Source organism: Ostrea edulis, chromosome 1 (genome assembly GCF_947568905.1).
Source record: "Ostrea edulis chromosome 1, xbOstEdul1.1, whole genome shotgun sequence".
Classification (NCBI taxonomy): Eukaryota; Metazoa; Mollusca; class Bivalvia; order Ostreida; family Ostreidae; genus Ostrea; species Ostrea edulis.
In genome coordinates this window covers 644,784-666,135 of record NC_079164.1, presented here as the reverse complement: position 1 = coordinate 666,135, position 21,352 = coordinate 644,784, and the positions used below count along the sequence as shown (strand labels likewise).

General features: G+C 35.6%; 1 protein-coding gene across 29 annotated transcripts in view; it reads left to right on the top strand.

Moving 5' to 3' along the window:
• Nucleotides 1-21,131, top strand: part of LOC125664538 (myosin-11-like) — an 89,289-nt gene extending 68,158 nt beyond the window's left edge. For 15 of the 29 annotated variants that reach the window (XM_056152837.1, XM_048897325.2, XM_056152836.1 and 12 more), the window contains 6 exons: nt 298-473; nt 4,038-4,082; nt 11,800-11,964; nt 14,205-14,225; nt 18,194-18,380; nt 19,139-21,131. In XM_056152837.1, coding sequence (XP_056008812.1) covers nt 298-473; nt 4,038-4,082; nt 11,800-11,964; nt 14,205-14,225; nt 18,194-18,380; nt 19,139-19,399 — 855 coding nt within the window. In that variant the 3' untranslated portion in view covers nt 19,400-21,131. Of the gene's footprint in view, nt 1-297; nt 474-4,037; nt 4,083-11,799; nt 11,965-14,204; nt 14,226-18,174; nt 18,381-19,138 lie in introns of those variants that run through there. The other 14 variants (XM_056152847.1, XM_056152842.1, XM_056152853.1 and 11 more) reach the window with 5 other exon arrangements.
• Nucleotides 21,132-21,352: the final 221 nt, after the last annotated feature.

Sequence of the window (21,352 nt, the reverse complement as noted above, 5' to 3'; positions counted from 1 at the left end):
GTCACGTGACTACCATTTGATTGATGACGATAATTACTCTGTATATGACTACATTTGATTGATGACGATAATTACTCTGTATATGACTACCATTTGATTGATAATGATATTTTTCTTTCTTTACAATGCTTTGTGAGAACCATGTTATTCATTAGGTTAAGTTACACAAACTTTATCACCTTTTACATGTAGCAAACATCCATTACTTAGGTAATAAACGATGAAAATTATATGTGCTGTTTTAGTAGTACACTGTACTTGGGTAAATATTTTTAACATATTGGTATTTTTTTCCAGCAAAAGCACTACACCGAGGTGGGACAACGAGGTCTGCTGGATCAGATCCATAAACTACAGAAAGAGGTCAAAGATTTACAATACGAATTACTGACCGTCAACGAGCGTCGCGAAATACAGGAACGCAAGTATGAGGACCGCAAAATGAAGACCAAGGTCAAATTAATGAGAGCAAGGTATGATAGGATTGTTTGTTACAGAATCAGAAATCGTAGTGTGTGTTACATGTAAATAATCAGAAATCAGGCAGTCGTAGTGTGTTACATGTAAATAATCAGAAATCAGGCAGTCGTAGTGTGTTACATGTAAATAATCAGAAATCAGGCGGTTGTAGTGTGTTACATGTAAATAATCAGAAATCAGGCAGTCGTAGTGTGTGTTACATGTAAATAATCAGAAATCAGGCGGTTGTAGTGTGTTACATGTAAATAATCAGAAATCAGGCGGTCGTAGTGTGTTACACGTAAATAATCAGAAATCAGGCGGTCGTAGTGTGTTACATGTAAATAATCAGAAATCAGGCAGTCGTAGTGTGTTACGTGTAAATAATCAGAAATCAGGCAGTCGTAGTGTGTTACATGTAAATATTCAGAAATCAGGCGGTCTTAGTGTGTTACATGTAAATAATCAGAAATCAGGCGGTTGTAGTGTGTTACATGTAAATAATCAGAAATCAGGCAGTCATAGTGTGTGTTACATGTAAATAATCAGAAATCAGGCGGTCGTAGAGTGTTACATGTAAATAATCAGAAATCAGGCGGTCGAAGTGTGTTACACGTAAATAATCAGAAATCAGGCGGTCGTAGTGTGTTACATGTAAATAATCAGAAATCAGGCGGTCGTAGAGTGTTACATGTAAATAATCAAAAATCAGGCGGTCGTAGTGTGTTACATGTAAATAATCAGAAATCAGGCGGTCGTAGTGTGTTACATGTAAATAATCAGAAATCAGGCGGTCGTAGTGTGTTACATGTACATAATCAGAAATCAGGCGGTCGTAATGTGTGTTACATGTAAATAATCAGAAATCAGGCAGTCGTAGTGTGTTACATGTAAATATTCAGAAATCAGGCAGTCGTAGTGTGTTACATGTAAATAATCGGAAATCAGGCGGTCGTAGTGTGTTACATGTAAATAATCAGAAATCAGGCGGTCGTAGAGTGTTACATGTAAATAATCAGAAATCAGGCAGTCGTAGTGTGTTACATGTAAATAATCAGAAATCAGGCAGTCGTAGTGTGTGTTACATGTAAATAATCAGAAATCAGGCAGTCGTAGTGTGTATTACATGTAAATAATCAGAAATCAGGCAGTCGTAGTGTGTTACGTGTAAATAATCAGAAATCAGGCAGTCGTAGTGTGTTACATGTAAATATTCAGAAATCAGGCGGTCTTAGTGTGTTACATGTAAATAATCAGAAATCAGGCGGTTGTAGTGTGTTACATGTAAATAATCAGAAATCAGGCAGTCGTAGTGTGTTACGTGTAAATAATCAGAAATCAGGCAGTCGTAGTGTGTTACATGTAAATATTCAGAAATCAGGCGGTCTTAGTGTGTTACATGTAAATAATCAGAAATCAGGCGGTTGTAGTGTGTTACATGTAAATAATCAGAAATCAGGCAGTCGTAGTGTGTGTTACATGTAAATAATCAGAAATCAGGCGGTCGTAGAGTGTTACATGTAAATAATCAGAAATCAGGCGGTCGTAGTGTGTTACACGTAAATAATCAGAAATCAGGCGGTCGTAGTGTGTTACATGTAAATAATCATAAATCAGGCAGTCGTAGTGTGTTACGTGTAAATAATCAGAAATCAGGCAGTCGTAGTGTGTTACATGTAAATATTCAGAAATCAGGCGGTCTTAGTGTGTTACATGTAAATAATCAGAAATCAGGCGGTTGTAGTGTGTTACATGTAAATAATCAGAAATCAGGCAGTCGTAGTGTGTGTTACATGTAAATAATCAGAAATCAGGCGGTCGTAGAGTGTTACATGTAAATAATCAGAAATCAGGCGGTCGTAGTGTGTTACACGTAAATAATCAGAAATCAGGCGGTCGTAGTGTGTTACATGTAAATAATCAGAAATCAGGCGGTCATAGAGTGTTACATGTAAATAATCAAAAATCAGGCGGTCGTAGTGTGTTACATGTAAATAATCAGAAATCAGGCGGTCGTAGTGTGTTACATGTAAATAATCAGAAATCAGGCGGTCGTAGTGTGTTACATGTACATAATCAGAAATCAGGCGGTCGTAATGTGTGTTACATGTAAATAATCAGAAATCAGGCAGTCGTAGTGTGTTACATGTAAATATTCAGAAATCAGGCAGTCGTAGTGTGTTACATGTAAATAATCAGAAATCAGGCGGTCGTAGTGTGTTACATGTAAATAATCAGAAATCAGGCGGTCGTAGAGTGTTACATGTAAATAATCAGAAATCAGGCAGTCGTAGTGTGTTACATGTAAATAATCAGAAATCAGGCAGTCGTAGTGTGTGTTACATGTAAATAATCAGAAATCAGGCAGTCGTAGTGTGTATTACATGTAAATAATCAAAAATCAGGCAGTCGTAGTGTGTTACGTGTAAATAATCAGAAATCAGGCAGTCGTAGTGTGTTACATGTAAATATTCAGAAATCAGGCGGTCTTAGTGTGTTACATGTAAATAATCAGAAATCAGGCGGTTGTAGTGTGTTACATGTAAATAATCAGAAATCAGGCAGTCGTAGTGTGTGTTACATGTAAATAATCAGAAATCAGGCGGTCGTAGAGTGTTACATGTAAATAATCAGAAATCAGGCGGTCGTAGTGTGTTACATGTAAAATCAGGCGGTCGTAGTGTGTTACATGTAAATAATCAGAAATCAGGCAGTCGTAGTGTGTGTTACATGTAAATAATCAGAAATCAGGCGGTCGTAGAGTGTTACATGTAAATAATCAGAAATCAGGCGGTCGTAGTGTGTTACATGTAAAATCAGGCGGTTGTAGTGTGTTACATGTAAATAATCAGAAATCAGGCAGTCGTAGTGTGTGTTATATGTAAATAATCAGAAATCAGGCGGTTGTAGTGTGTTACATGTAAATAATCAGAAATCAGGCGGTCGTAGTGTGTTACACGTAAATAATCAGAAATCAGGCGGTCGTAGTGTGTTACATGTAAATAATCAGAAATCAGGCAGTCGTAGTGTGTTACGTGTAAATAATCAGAAATCAGGCAGTCGTAGTGTGTTACATGTAAAATCAGGCGGTCGTAGTGTGTTACATGTAAATAATCAGAAATCAGGCAGTCGTAGTGTGTGTTACATGTAAATAATCAGAAATCAGGCGGTCGTAGTGTGTTACATGTAAATAATCAGAAATCAGGCGGTCGTAGTGTGTTTCATGTAAATAATCAGAAATCAGGCGGTCGTAGTGTGTGTTACATGTAAATAATCAGAAATCAGGCGGTCGTAGTGTGTTACATGTAAATAATCAGAAATCAGGCGGTCGCAGAGTCTGCTAAAGATCTAGATATTAGATATTTATCTTCTATTTTTGGAAGGTTACCAATACTTCTTTTTAAAAAAAACTTGATTATTGAATTCTTGCATTTTTATATTTAGATAATTTTTCCAAGGTTGATTAATATGAAACTGTGAATGTATCGGAATAAAATGTATAGTGAATAGTATGTATGCTTGTATAGAAAACTATGTGACACCGTGATGTTGGTAATGATCTGGTTCGCCCATTTCAGGACATTTAACGCGGGGCACCCCGAGACAGGCCAGGAGTTTGTAGTGTACGTTAGCTTCTAAGTAGTCGGACACTCTGAATATAACGCAGCTCTCTCAGTGGTCGCTTATTTCTCTCTCTCTGCTGGAATTCCTCTTCTGTTTTATCAAAATTTTCAAAGGATTTAAATCTGCCTTATACCTGTATTACGTTTGTTTTTGTTTTCAGTAGATTTTGATCTCCTAGAAAAATAACATTATCTTAACGTAAATACATGTAGATAAAAGATAGTGTATAATTGTAGGTATAGTCATTGTGTGTGATAGTACAGTGTGTGTGTGATAGTACAGTGTGTGTGTGATAGTACAGTGTGTGTGTGATAGTACAGTGTGTGTGTGATAGTACAGTGTGTGTGATAGGACAGTGTGTGTGTGATAGTACAGTGTGTGTGTGATAGTACAGTGTGTGTGATAGTACAGTGTGTGTGATAGTACAGTGTGTGTGATAGTACAGTGTGTGTGATAGTCCAGTGTGTGTGTGATAGTACAGTGTGTGTGATAGTACAGTGTGTGTGATAGTACAGTGTGTGTGTGATAGTACAGTGTGTGTGATAGTACAGTGTGTGTGATAGTACAGTGTGTGTGATAGTACAGTGTGTGTGTGATAGTACAGTGTGTGTATGATAGTACAGTGTGTGTGTGATAGTACAGTCTGTGTGGTAGTGCAGTGTGTGTGATAGTACAGTGTGTATAGTACAGTGTGTGTGTGATAGTACAGTGTGTGTGTGATAGTACAGTGTGTGTGTGTGATTGTACAGTGTGTGTGATAATACAGTGTGTGTGTGATAGTACAGTGTGTGTGTGATAGTACAGTGTGTGTGTGATAGTACAGTGTGTGTGATAGTACAGTCTGTGTGGTAGTGCAGTGTGTGTGTGATGGTACAGTGTGTGTGATGGTACAGTGTGTGTGATAGTGCAGTGTGTGTGATAGTGCAGTGTGTGTGATAGTACAGTGTGTGTGATAGTACAGTGTGTATAGGACAGTGTGTGTGTGATAGTACAGTGTGTGTGATAGTACAGTGTGTATAGTACAGTGTGTGTGATAGTACAGTACAGTACCCACAACGTTATTCTTGACATGATAAACGATAGAACACGATACACGCACGATACGATAGGATATACGCATGATACGATAGGATACACGATAAACCTGATAAACGCAAAACCTGATAATCGATCTTCACGATAGACCTGATAAACGCAAAACACGATAAACGATCTTCACGATAAACGGAAAACCTGATAGAAATGTTGTAAATTTAGAAACGGTTTAGACGGAACGAAATTTTGATACCTACAACATAATTACATTATGTTTACATTATGTTGATAATAATATTGAAGGATTTCAATGTTCATTATATACCTACATTACGGACAAAGTGGATTTCTTGTTTCCCGCGTTCTTGCGATGGGAAAAAATCTAACGCGGTAATCTATAGGTAACTCAGGAAAACCGCGTTCTCATCGCGGGATGACTATCAGCTACCTGTCCCCGTCGCGGTAACAGTTGTTTAAAACATTGATCGGTTTTGTACCATATAATTTCTTTAATCCACGGTCGTACGTTTTTTTGTTTTTTTTTAATGCCATCACAGCTAAAATTAAAAAAAAATAATAAAATATATACGGCATTGAATTCATTATTTGATATCTATATGAATTTTATCAGCCAATGATTCTAAAACTTATATTGTCACCTAATGTTTAATATATAGATTATACAGGGAATTAACTAAATGTAATATAATGTAGTGATATCATGCTTCAGTAGCTCTCTTATGCTAATGTATATTACCTTGAGTATGAAATAAAACCAAGTAATATTGTGCGTGTAGCGAGGAGGGGGTTATTTTGCATCAAGCTCTAAGTTCACGGCTCATTCAACATCTCAAGTTATTTTCATAACGACCGCTTTAAAAAAATCAACCGCACTACACCTGTTAGATATGTTTACACTATGATTGATAATTGATAGTCATAAGTAATTGGAACATATTTATTTGAATTGATATTTTGTTAACAAAACATAAATATACTGTTTAAAAAACATAAACAAAACCTGGCTTGTTTTAAATTCGCAATTTTGAAACGCTTAGTGTGTAAAAAAATTCAAATAATCATCAAAACCAACATAAATTTCCAGTATCTACACGTACGAGTATTGGTACATGTGTACATGTACAAGGTATATAAAAAAAAAAAACAACGATGACAGCGGAATCGTGCCCAGTTGAGCAGAATTTTGGGGGATGCAACACCCTTGCACCCTTTTAAAACTTAATCTTCTAAATGTGTGAAATACAATGTCCCTGAGAATGTTAGCTGTCAAAACATGGGTGATACACAAAATCAGATATAAGGACGCGCACAAGTTCAGCAGTTGCTATATAAGTAGCATACACGTGAAAAAAAAAAATCGGAAGAAAAAGAACCATTATTAAAATATACATGTATGTGATAAACAATGTAATTTACTGATTTTTCCTTTCAAATCGGAACTCCCTATTTTTCTGTTAGTGTTAATTACAAATAACTGTTTCTAGACAAACAAATGTTTATGAACTTCAGAAGGAGCTTTCAGATTTACTGTGCTCGGTTTACTGTCCTACTTTCCAGACTACTTAGAATTAAATTGTGATAAATTTTCACTCTCTCTCTGGGCAGACAAATAGCTCTTCTTCTGCCTTAAAATCGACAACTTTATGTTCTCCTTCAAATATACCGTCTTTCCTCGATTCCTAAAAATAGCTTCTTTAACAAAACGAATAAAGGTTTCGGAAAGTATCGTACTTTTTCATTAGATTTTATATACGATCCCGATAGTTTCCGAAGCTACACGATAAACGATTTTCATGATAAACGGAAAACCTGATACACGCAAAACACGATACACGATAGACCTGATAAACACAAAACACGATAGAAAACGGAAAACCTGATACACGATAGGATAGGATACACGCACGATACGATAGGATACACGCACGATACGATAAGATACACGCACGATAGAGCACGATAGGAATGTCAAGAATAACGTTGCGGGTACTGTATGTGTCTGATAGTACAGTGTGTGTGATAGTACAGTATGTGTGATAGTACAGTGTGTGTGATAGTACAGTATGTGTGATAGTACAGTGTGTGTGTGATAGTACAGTGTGTGTGTGTGATAGTACAGTGTGTGTGTGATAGTACAGTGTGTGTGATAGTACAGTGTGTGTGTGATAGTACAGTGTGTGTGTGATAGTACAGTGTGTGTCTGATAGTACAGTGTGTGTGATAGTACAGTCTGTGTGTGATAGTACAGTGTGTGTGATAGTAAAGTGTGTGTGTGATAGTACAGTGTGTGTGATAGTACAGTGTGTATGATAGTACAGTGTGTGTGTGATAGTACAGTGTGTGTGATAGTACAGTGTGTGTGATGGTACAGTGTGTGTCTGATAGTACAGTGTGTGTCTGATAGTACAGTGTGTGTGATAGTACAGTGTGTGTGATGGTACAGTGTGTGTGATAGTACAGTGTGTGTGTGATAGTACAGTGTGTGTGTGATAGTACAGTGTGTGTGATAGTACAGTGTGTGTGATAGTACAGTGTGTGTGTGATAGTACAGTGTGTGTGTGATAGTACAGTGTGTGTTTGATAGTACAGTGTGTGTGATAGTACAGTGTGTGTGATAGTACAGTGTGTGTGTGATAGTACAGTGTGTATGATAGTACAGTGTGTGTGTGATAGTACAGTGTGTGTGTGTGATAGTACAGTGTGTGTGTGATAGTACAGTGTGTGTGTGATAGTACAGTCTGTGTGTGATAGTACAGTGTGTGTGATAGTAAAGTGTGTGTGTGATAGTACAGTGTGTGTGATAGTACAGTGTGTATGATAGTACAGTCTGTGTGTGATAGTACAGTGTGTGTGTGATAGTACAGTGTGTGTGATAGTACAGTGTGTGTGATAGTACAGTGTGTGTATATTAGTACAGTGTGTATGATAGTACAGTGTGTGTGTGATAGTACAGTGTGTGTGTGATAGTACAGTGTGTATATTAGTACAGTGTGTGTGTGATAGTACAGTGTGTGTGATAGTACAGTGTGTGTGATAGTACAGTGTGTATGATAGTACAGTGTGTGTGTGATAGTACAGTCTGTGTGTGATAGTACAGTGTGTGTGATAGTACAGTGTGTATGATAGTACAGTGTGTGTGTGATAGTACAGTGTGTGTGTGATAGTACAGTGTGTGTGATAGTACAGTGTGTGTGATAGTACAGTGTGTGTGTGATAGTACAGTGTGTGTGTGATAGTACAGTGAGTGTGTGATAGTACAGTGTGTGTGTGATAGTACAGTGTGTATATTAGTACAGTGTGTGTGATAGTACAGTGTGTGTGTGATAGTACAGTGTGTGTGTGATAGTACAGTGTGTGTGTGATAGTACAGTGTGTGTGTGATAGTACAGTGTGTATATTAGTACAGTGTGTGTGATAGTACAGTGTGTGTGTGATAGTGCAGTGTGTGTGTGATAGTACAGTGTGTGTGATAGTACAGTGTGTGTGATAGTACAGTGTGTGTGTGATAGTACAGTGTGTGTGATAGTACAGTGTGTGTGATAGTACAGTCTGTGTGTGATAGTACAGTGTGTGTGTGATAGTACAGTGTGTGTATATTAGTACAGTGTGTATGATAGTACAGTGTGTGTGTGATAGTAAAGTGTGTGTGTGATAGTACAGTGTGTGTGATAGTACAGTGTGTGTGTGATAGTACAGTGTGTATATTAGTACAGTGTGTGTGATAGTACAGTGTGTGTGTGATAGTGCAGTGTGTGTGATAGTACAGTGTGTGTGTGATAGTACAGTGTGTGTGTGATAGTACAGTGTGTGTGATAGTACAGTGTGTGTGATAGTACAGTGTGTGTGTGATAGTACAGTGTGTGTATATTAGTACAGTGTGTGTGATAGTACAGTGTGTGTGATAGTACAGTGTGTATGATAGTACAGTGTGTGTGATAGTACAGTGTGTGTGATAGTACAGTGTGATAGTAAAGTGTGTGTGAGATAGTACAGTGTGTGTGATAGTACAGTGTGTGTGATAGTACAGTGTGTTTGATAGTACAGTGTGTGTGATAGTACAGTGTGTGTGATAGTACAGTGTGTGTGATAGTACAGTGTGTATGATAGTACAGTGTGTGTGTGATAGTACAGTGTGTGTGTGATAGTACAGTGTGTGTGATAGTACAGTGTGTGTGATAGTACAGTGTGTTTGGTGCTACACATCTTCACTAGCCTATAGCGACGCTTCACAGTGTTTCTCTTTTCATGCATTATCATGAATTTAACAAATTGGCCTGATCTGCCAAGGGTAGAAAGAGAAGCACTGCGGAGCATCACCCTTGGCTAGTGAAGATGTCTTTTACCTTATGTCTTATGATACAGGTATTGTTGTTGTTGAATTCTATTGATAAACAAACAATGAATCGATCTACTCTTTGTTTTACTACATTGTCAGGAAGATTATCATTCAAAATTCCAATAGTTGTGGTGAAATAAGAACACAGGTGTCTGAATTTTAATCAATAAATGGATGTAAACAGAAAAAATACGGGTGCATAGAATCACCGAAATTACCGCTAATCACCGAAATTACCAAAGAAATGACCGAAATTACCAATGAAGGGGCCGAAATTACCTCAGTATATGTTCATCTATATACCATCTAGTCACACATCAAATTTCATGAAGATTGGTAACGATTTGAAGGAATTGTTTCCATAAAACCGATTATTGTGACATGTGAATCTGAGTTACTTCCCTTTACCGACAGGTACTCAGTAAGCGAACTATGAATAGCCAGTAAATTCCAAATGGCAATATAAAATTCAGAACAAATATTTTATTTTATCTATTTATCACACATTGTATAAATCAATACCATGAATACGATATATATATCATGGGAAATAACTCGTATAAATTTACGCTTCACATTAATCGGTTTAATGACCATAACTCCTTTAAATTGTTACCAATCTTCATGAAATTTGATGTGTGACTAGATAGTATATATAGATGAACATACACTGAGGTAATTTCGGCCCCGTTATTGGTAATTTCGGTCATTTCTTTGGTAATTTCAGTGATTAGCGGTAATTTCGGTGATTCAATGTACCGAAAAAATACTCATCTGTATATATGGTATGTATTTATATAGAGAGAAAGAGATTGGTTTTTTCTTCACCTGTGATAAAAGTAAATGAATTGCATGGAATGGGGCGGTTCATGGAATGTATCACTGAGTGTATATTCGGTATATATAAATACATACAGATATATGCACATACCAAGGATAACCCATTAAAGCTTATTTCCAATGGGTCCTTGGATGTTGGCGTGAGGGGTCAGCATTGAGTGCAGCTGTACTCGTTCTTGGAGTAATTAGTATATGTATTAACTGTCAACAGCCATTAAACACAACCTCAAATATCTCCATTTTATAAGGATTAAACTCAATCAGTAGAAATGTTGATTTATTTTCATTATGTACAGTGTACCTCATTACATGACAATATATCGTTCCGATTTCAGAATCTGTTATGTGACAAATATATCGTTCCGATTTCAGAATCTGTTATATGAAAAATTATTTCATCATTTTGAAAAATGAAATTTTTTATAATAATTTTACTGTGAAGTAGGTTTTTAATACTAATGGTTATTTTACTTATTTTTATTCATTAATCAATTAATATATCTTGGGGGTGGGAGTTAGATGTGCATTGTCAGAATTTTTTTTTCAAATTCAGTGCTTATTTATACAAAAATTTGCATGTGCACACACTTGGATAAAATGCCATCAATTTCATCATATTTGGACAAAGCAGCTTGCATTTTAATTTTTTTATTACTATATTCATCTCTTATATGTAATATATATTTTGTATTCTAGTGCTAAATGTCATAAAAATGTTATAATCATATTATATTCTAATTATGTGAGTTGTAATCATTATATTCTAATTATGTGAGTTGTAATCATTATATTCTAATTATGTGAGTTGTAATCATTATATTCTAATTATGTGAGTTGTAATCATTGTATTCTAATTATGTGAGTTGTAATCATTATATTCTAATTATGTGAGTTATAATCATTATATTCAAATTATGTTGTGTTTGTTTCGTGTTTACCTCTAGCTGTCAGTTTCGTCACATTCACTGCAATGTACCATTTCCTAAGAATAAAACGTTGACTTTAAACACCTTCCATATTGCCCATGTGGAGATGCACATTGTTCATACCAAGGGCAACATTGCTCAAGTCGCACAATATGAAACTCATGTTTTATAAAACTTAATTCACTGAATCCAATTTAATGGTGACACATATTTTTCTGTACAAATTTTTAGAGTTTAATGTGAAATTATTTCTTAAAGCAAAAGTCTCTGGCTCCATGAGTACCATAGATTGAGGATGGACTTAAGTCAAATTTTTAAATTAATTCAGAATCAGTGTAGTGTTGATATAGACACTCAATAATAATTCATGCTGAAATTGAATATTATATATTATTCAAAAGGCATTAAGGAATTTGTGTAAAAAGATTTAAGAAGCCAATGCTATATACAAAATGTAATTTTTTACTTGAGTCTATTCTCAGTTTATAATCAGGGGGTGGGGTGAGTGGGTAATTTTGATAAGTTTTGTGATTTTAGAAGTGTTTGTTACATTTACAGGGAGTTTTATTCCAAAGAGCGGACACGAATGCAGGAACAGATGAGGCAGTATGATGATGACCTGAGGCTGACCCGGTCGACACTGAGGAAAGAAATGGACTGGAAAGAGAAAATGGAGAAGAATTATCAGACGGTTCTCCGTGAAAAACGTGAATATCTCACTCAGTAAGTTTATTTTACACAAAAATATTTTTAGACATGCTGCCTGAAGTATGTTGGTAAATTCGTATCATTTAATCACTCAAGACATGAAGAATGCCCCACTTGTTGTGTACAGGGTTGTGTACAGGGTGTCAGTGTAAATTACAAATCAGCATCTGTCGCAAGACATCGGCTGAAACTTTATCTTGCTTAGCTGAAAGTCTGTTTTATCAAAAGTCATCTACGTATAATTGTAATATGACTGTCCACAAATAGAAATGAATCATATAGATATAAATTAATGTTTGAAGTAAGCCTTTTTATAATATGATCAAATAATTCAGAGCTTTCTGATTGGCTTAGATCCAGATCCAACAAACTAGAAAAATGGAACGCTATTTTCAACATGCACATGCTTTCGAGGTGAATATTTGATTTCTCCAACATTAGACCAAAATTAAATTGGAATTTTCAAATTGATATGATTATAATTTTTTAGTTCAATAAAAACCAGGACCTGCGTCTCAACTCACTTTTGACTAGGTTTTGCATTATAATTGTAAGAAAAGGGTGACTTTTATCAACAGTTGTTTATATATAGTAATATCAAACCTCATCTAATGATGATGACTTATCAGGTGTTGTTTGGTCAGTTTTGTGTGTTCTAGTTGTCAATTTCAATGTTTTAAATCGTATAATAAACAGAATATAGCATTCCATGTTAACTTTCAACTAGGTCTTGCATCATATTTGTTTACAAAATGACGGGCCAGGAATCATTATGTCGGCTGTAGTAGTTTTAAATTATTCAATCATGTGATTAAACAGTTACAGGGAACTGACACCTGTGCAAACTGACACCTGTGCAATCTGTTTCACTGCACATTCCGACCCCTATTGTCAATTTCATTCGATTTGTTTTTTTTACTCTCTTTATTCTGACATACTGTGTATTCCAACAAAAAAATTGTCTCTCAGTGCATGTTGGATCAGATAGATTTCACTGTACTATGAAATATTGGAATAGATAGATTTCACTGTACTAAGAAATGTTGGTTTAGACAGGTTTCACTGTATTTACATTTTTGAGGTCAAAACAATGCTTTAGCTACTCTCAAAATATGATATTGACTCGCCCTCTAGGCTCGATGTGAGGTCAATACAATGTTTTACCTACTCTCAAAGTATGATATTGACTTGCCCTCCAGGCTCGATGTGAGGTCAATACAATGTTTTAGTTTCTCTCAAAGTATGATATTGACTTGCCTTCCAGGCTTGGTATGAGGTCAATACAATGTTTTACCTACTCTCAAAGTATGATATTGACTTGCCCTCCAGGCTCGATGTGAGGTCAATACAATGTTTTAGTTTCTCTCAAAGTATGATATTGACTTGCCCTCCAGGCTCGGTATGAGGTCAATACAATGTTTTAGTTTCTCTCAAAGTATGATATTGACTTGCCCTCCAGGCTCGATGTGAGGTCAATACAATGTTTTAGTTTCTCTCAAAGTATGATATTGACTTGCCCTCCAGGCTTGGTATGAGGTCAATACAATGTTTTACCTACTCTCAAAGTATGATATTGACTTGCCCTCCAGGCTCGATGTGAGGTCAATACAATGTTTTAGTTTCTCTCAAAGTATGATATTGACTTGCCCTCCAGGCTTGGTATGAGGTCAATACAATGTTTTACCTACTCTCAAAGTATGATATTGCCTTGCCCTCCAGGCTCGATGTGAGGTCAATACAATGTTTTAGTTTCTCTCAAAGTATGATATTGACTTGCCCTCCAGGCTCGGTGTGAGGGCAATACAATGTCTTAGTTACGCTCAAAGTATGATATTGACTCGCCCTCCAGGCTCAGTGTAATGTCAATACAATGTTTTAGTTACTCTCAAATTATGATATTGACTCGCCTTCCAGGCTCGGTGTGAGGTCAATACAATATTTTAGTTACTCTCAAAATATGATATTGACTCACCTTCCAGGCTCGGTGTGAGGTCAATACAATGTTTTAGTTACTCTCAAAGTATGATATTGACTCACCCTCCAGTCTCGGTGTGAGGTCAATACAATCTTTTGATTACAAACTGTATTTTACACTTTAATAGTACATTACCACACACTTGGTATAGAAGATGAGAGATAGAAGATATAAATGATTTTATTCATTAGTATACAATCACCAAATCAACAAAATAATCATATCATATATCAAGGTTTCTTTCTGTTTAATGTGTATCAAACTGAAGAATTCCTTACAGGTCCGTTGATCAGGATTTGAGGTTAATATCTATCATTTCATATCCTGCTAACTTCTCACATTGTTACAAACTCCTTGTTGGGTTTCATTTGTTTGTCTACCCTTGTTACAGTCAGTGTTTTAATGACAGTGGATTACTTTTGGGTTACGACACACACATGATTTATTATTATTATCATTCACTTTGTCCATTTGTCTGTGGGTGGTTTACATAATTCTTCCTACACACAGAGCTTTTGTGTAATGTACATGTAATATCACAGTAACGGTTAGATCTCTGTAATCTCACAGTAACAGTTAGATCTCTGTAATCTCACAGTAATGGTTATATAGATCTCTGTAATCTCACAGTAACAGTTAGATCTCTGTAATCTCACAGTAACAGTTAGATCTCTGTAATCTCACAGTAACCATCAGCTCTCTGTAATCTCACAGTAACAGTTAGATCTCTGTAATCTCACAGTAACAGTTAGATCTCTGTAATCGTAGATGTAATCTCACAGTAACGGTTAGATCTCTGTAATCTCACAGTAACAGTTAGATCTCTGTAATCTCACAGTAACCATCAGATCTCTGTAATCTCACAGTAACAGTTAGATCTCTGTAATCTCACAGTAATGGTTATATAGATCTCTGTAATTTCACAATAACAGTTAGATCTCTGTAATCTTACAGTAACAGTTAGATCTCTGTAATCTCACAGTAACAGTTAGATCTCTGTAATCTCACAGTAACAGTTAGATCTCTATAATTGTAGATGTAATCTCACAGTAACGGTTAGATCTCTGTAATATCACAGTAACGGTTAGATCTCTGTAATCTCACAGTAACCATCAGATCTCTGTAATCTCACAGTAACAGTTAGATCTCTGTAATCTCACAGTAACAGTTAGATCTCTGTAATCTCACAGTAACGGTTAGATCTCTGTAATCGTAGATGTAATCTCACAGTAACAGTTAGATCTCTGTAATCGTAGATGTAATCTCACAGTAACAGTTAGATCTCTGTAATCTCACAGTAACAGTTAGATCTCTGTAATCTCACAGTAACAGTTAGATCTCTGTAATCTCACAGTAACAGTTAGATCTCTGTAATCTCACAGTAACGGTTAGATCTCTGTAATCATAGATGTAATCTCACAGTAATGGTTAGATCTCTGTAATCTCACAGTAACGGTTAGATCTCTGTAATCTCACAGTAACAGTTAGATCTCTGTAATCTCACAGTAATGGTTAGATCTCTGTAATCTCACAGTCATGGTTAGATCTCTGTAATCGTAGATGTAATCTCACAGTAACAGTTAGATCTCTGTAATCTCACAGTAACGGTTAGATCTCTGTAATCATAGATGTAATCTCACAGTCACAGTTAGATCTCTGTAATCTCACAGTAACAGTTAGATATCTGTAATCTCACAGTAACAGTTAGATCTCTGTAATCGTAGATGTAATCTCACAGTAACGGTTAGATCTCTGTAATATCTCACAGTCACGGTTAGATCTCTGTAATCGTAGATGTTATCTCACAGTAACAGTTAGATCTCTGTAATCGTAGATGTAATCTCACAGTAACGGTTAGATCTCTGTAATCGTAGATGTAATCTCACAGTAGCGGTTAGATCTCTGTAATCGTAGATGTAATATCACAGTAACGGTTAGATCTCTGTAATCTCACAGTAACGGTTAGATCTCTGTAATCTCACAGTAACAGTTAGATCTCTGTAATATCACAGTAACAGTTAGATCTCTGTAATCTCACAGTAACAGTTAGATCTCTGTAATCGTAGATGTAATCTCACAGTAACAGTTAGATCTCTGTAATGGTAGATGTAATCTCACAGTAACAGTTAGATCTCTGTAATCTCACAGTAATGGTTAGATCTCTGTAATCTCACAGTAACAGTTAGATCTCTGTAATCTCACAGTAATGGTTAGATCTCTGTAATCATAGATGTAATCTCACAGTAATGGTTAGATCTCTGTAATCTCACAGTAACCGTTAGATCTCTGTAATCTCACAGTAACAGTTAGATCTCTGTAATCGTAGATGTAATCTCACAGTAACAGTTAGATCTCTGTAATCTCACAGTAACGGTTAGATCTCTGTAATCTCACAGTAACGGTTAGATCTCTGTAATCTCACAGTAACGGTTAGATCTCTGTAATCGTAGATGTAATCTCACAGTAACAGTTAGATCTCTGTAATCTCACAGTAACGGTTAGATCTCTGTAATCTCACAGTAACGGTTAGATCTCTGTAATCTCACAGTAACGGTTAGATCTCTGTAATCGTAGATGTAATCTCACAGTAACAGTTAGATCTCTGTAATCTCACAGTAATGGTTAGATCTCTGTAATCTCACAGTCACGGTTAGATCTCTGTAATCGTATATGTAATCTCACAGTAACAGTTAGATCTCTGTAATCTCACAGTAACAGTTAGATCTCTGTAATCGTAGATGTAATCTCACAGTAATGGTTAGATCTCTGTAATCTCACAGTAACAGTTAGATCTCTGTAATCTCACAGTAACAGTTAGATCTCTGTAATCTCACAGTAACGGTTAGATCTCTGTAATCGTAGATGTAATCTCACAGTAACAGTTAGATCTCTGTAATCTCACAGTAACAGTTAGATCTCTGTAATCTCACAGTAACGTTTAGATCTCTGTAATCTCACAGTAATGGTTAGATCTCTGTAATCTCACAGTAACGGTTAGATCTCTGTAATCTCACAATAATGGTTAGATCTCTGTAATCTCACAGTCACGGTTAGATCTCTATAATCGTAGATGTAATCTCACAGTAACAGTTAGATCTCTGTAATCTCACAGTAATGGTTAGATCTCTGTAATCTCACAGTAATGGTTAGATCTCTGTAATCTCACAGTCACGGTTAGATCTCTGTAATCGTAGATGTAATCTCACAGTAACAGTTAGATCTCTGTAATCTCACAGTAATGGTTAGATCTCTGTAATCTCACAGTAACGGTTAGATCTCTGTAATCTCACAGTAACCATCAGATCTCTGTAATCTCACAGTAACGGTTAGATCTTTGTAATCGTAGATGTAATCTCACATAAACAGTTAGATCTCTGTAATCGTAGATGTAATCCGTGAACACGAGTGATTGTTGATAGTGTGATGTTGTTTGTATAAATGTCGCTATATTTGTTTAGTTTGCTAGTTATTTTTGTTTGTATAAGACTGGTTGTACGTGGTTACTCCCCCTTGTCATTTTCTGTTTTTACAAGTTTAAGCTTCATCAGTTTTTTTAAATCTCGCATCTTTTATACTTCTTTGTTACGTTGTTAAATTTTACATAAATGGTGGATTTTCTTTGCTTGCTTCACTTGTATTTCATTAATTTGCAATATTTGCTCATGTATAATACATGTATATATATTATTATTTGCTCATGTATAATACATGTATATATATATGATTATTTGAGAATGCTTTATTTTTTATGCTGGGTATCTGTGTGAGTGTCAGATGAAATCTATAATCATAATTTCTGAACAGTTACACAACGACTCATGGCAGCTTACATCAACATTATAATTCAAGCAATTCAGTCATTGCCTGTACTGCTCTAGTTTAGCCTGTACTGCTCTAGTTTAGCCTGTAGCATGGTGTGTGTGATGTGTAAGGTTTTGTCATGGCTCATCCATGTGATGTCATGTATGATACATGTGTAATTGTTGTGTGTTTAATTTTTATCATGATAAATAGTATCGTTATTTCTACTTCTGCATGTCAATGAAGATATCTATGAACAATCTTAATGCTGTTTGTTTAATTTCATCAGTTAATAAGATGGAAGATAACACAAATCATTAAATTTAACCCGGTTTATTTTGATTATATAAAGATTCTGGAAAACAATTTCTCATGTGACTAAGTTTCATTGACATGTAGGATGACAGCAGAACCTGACTAAAGTCCGATTTTGTGATGGCCTTTTTCAGCGAGTCAAATTTCTTACAGGCTGTCGGACATGGAGGAAGCCGTTCGGGAAAAGACGCGTATGGTCTCCATGTTGCAGGTCCGCACCAAATTCTTAGAGGAGGAGAATTCCCGTTTACAGGATCGTATCGACTCCATCACCCAGCAGAAACAGGGCTTAGATAAGCTTGTTAAAGAATATAAACTCGGCAAGGACAGGGATGTACATGTGAGTTATCTTTCTTTGTGATATAGTCAAACCTCGTTATGTCAAACTCAATGGGGCGGAGTAAAAACTGAGATATCCATAACCTCGTTATGTCAAACTCAATGGGGCGGAGTAAAAACAGATATCCGTAACCTCGTTATGTCAAACTCAATGGGGCGGAGTAAAAACTGAGATATCTGTAATCTCGTTATATATGTCAAACTCAATGGGGCGGAGTAAAAACTGAGATATCCGTAACCTCGTTATGTCAAACTCAATGGAGCGGAGTAAAAACTGAGATATCCGTAACCTCATTTAAATCTCAAACTCAATGAGGCAGAGTAAAAACTGAGATATCAGTTGGTTTGAGATATTGAGGTTAAAGTACAAGAGAAAATGTAGGTGGGAATTTCAGCTCATGTCAGCTGAATCGGAATATAATGCACATATAATCTGTGGTATTGGAGACATCAGTGAGATATCAAAGTTAAACTGTATTTCAGTCCTAAACCAAAATATTATAAATCTTTCTAATTCGCAAAAATCTCTTCTTGAATTATATGTGATACACAAAAAAATGTAAATTTAACAGCAAAACTGATGAATTGTTTTAAATTTGCAAGAGAGGAAAGCAGATGATGGTGGTGATGGTGTGTGATTATGAAGTGGAATAATACGATACTATTTTTACATCACAGCTATTCAGTCTGTAACATAGAGGGGTTAGCCCTGATGTTTATAATGAGCTGCACTCACGCTTTCTATTCTCGTTTTTCTAGTTGTCCCGGCTGAGTTCGGACAGTCGGCCTCACAGTCTGACAGGCGGTACAAGTGGAATCGGAAACAGCATGAACTCGAGCTGGGTTAACGAGCAGGATCATTACATAGAACCATACCTGGGTTACCGCAATACGCAATCTTCTAACATGGTGATCAGTAACTACCTCAGTCGGAGCTTCGAGCCGCACAGTCACGCGGTGGATTTATATCGTGGGGAGACAGGAAGTGAGGAATCATATAGCCGAGAGTTTGATACCTGACACAAATCATAAGCCATTAACTTATCATAGGTTTCGTTGACCAATCAAAAATGCCATTACAACCATAAATATGACACGACTTTCAACATTCCAAGCCAAACATTGATGAGAAGTATTTCACCACTGGGTGACACACTTTGAGAATGGCAGTCTGTGCCATTTTTTTTTTAATGTAGATGCTTTTAGTACAAACTAGTTCCTTTACATTGTATATTTTTTACTATAATTGTGATTGAGAATGTGATATTTTTTCATGCATTTCTGTAATATGTCTTTTTATTGAGATACTCTATGAAATATCATTTCCTGTATATCATGCGTCTATTTAATTTTTTAATATCTTGTTGATTACTTGAAACATAATTGTATGTTTATTTCACTTTTTAATTTTTGCAGAAGTTTTATATGAATATTTCATTGTAGATTTTTTATATTTAGAATTTTAAAATTATTATAGTCAGTAAATTTTCTTCTCCGTTTTTTAATGTTTCTAAAATGGTGTCTCAGAGTAGGCTAGGTACCCGTCCATTGTCTTCAACTCCTCGTTTTAAAACTTTTACTGGATTTTTAAAAACCTCTTGTATGCGTTACTGTGTGTTTCATGTGGGAAGTCACAACATGGAACTCAATTATTTTATCAAAAGCAGATTAAAATATCCCCAGAAATGTTTATTTCCACCGAAGATTAGTAATTTGTACGTAGGTGGTCTATGTTATGCAGTTTGTAGATTTTTTCTTTGTGATGTGTTTTGTTTCGTTTTCAAAGAAAAATAATTCTACACAGTACTGTTGTAAACAAGGCTGTTTATTTAAGTTACAAAAAAAAAAAAAATAATGATGATATTGTATTTAAGCATTTTCCTACTTATTTTTCGAAAAGTCATTTACAAATGCTTGTAAAATTGATGTATAAATTTTACTTTTGATATAAATTTAAAGGGGAAGATATGTATATATATATTTTACATATTAAATTTTCTGTGAATGGAGAAGTCATGGGAGAATCTGTGCAGAGCATTGCCAATAACACAAAAACAAGAACTCATATATTTTATTATGCATATTTTATGGTATTTTTATATGTAGAGTAGGTCTTATGTTTAGTACATTATGAGGTAGATCGTAGAATACTTAATGAGCAGGACTCTAGATGGTTCTTTTCCTTGCTTTTGTAAGGAAGGGGACAGGATTATGAAATGAGAGTGCTAAGCTTTGTAAAATCAGAAAATAGTTTTGGGGTGTTATTTGGTTGTTTTTGTTTATGCAGAAATTGTAAACAGAATTTCATTATAATGTAGTTGAATTCTTTTAGTGGTGTGAAATCAGGTCCAACCGTCCACATTCCAATTAGTGGCTGTGATTCCAACCGTCCACATTCCAATTAGTAGCTGTGATACTTTTGTAATTTTTAGTGACTTCTGTTTAGTTTTTGTAAACCATGGTCCCCCGTCCAATCTATTTCAATTTACTGGTGTCTAGTCTAGATTTTAGTCTCTGATGACGGACATTGGTGTCTAGTCTAGATTTTAGTCTCGGATGACAGACATTTTTTTAATCTGTGTGTGTCTGGGAATGTTACATCTGTACATTGTGGTTAGACTGTGTGTGTGAGCCAGTTTGGTGCCTTGTGATCTAAAAACCATGCATTTATTGTTCTACATGCATACATGATTGAGAACACTGTAAGCAGAATTCATGTTTCATCATTATTTATAAATAAATATTATATTTCTATGTTGTGGATCATCTTTTTTTTCAGTACAGTAAAGCATGATTATAATGAATACAGTTTATAACAAATTCAGACGTCTTGTGAAGTGATGTTTATTTCCCTAGGAGAGGAAAATAACGAAAATGGTATTGACTTTATTGAAGTTTGGTTAAAATAACTGTTTTTCACTGGCCCTAAAGGTTTGCTGTAACTGTATTTACTGTAAACAATATCTATATTTC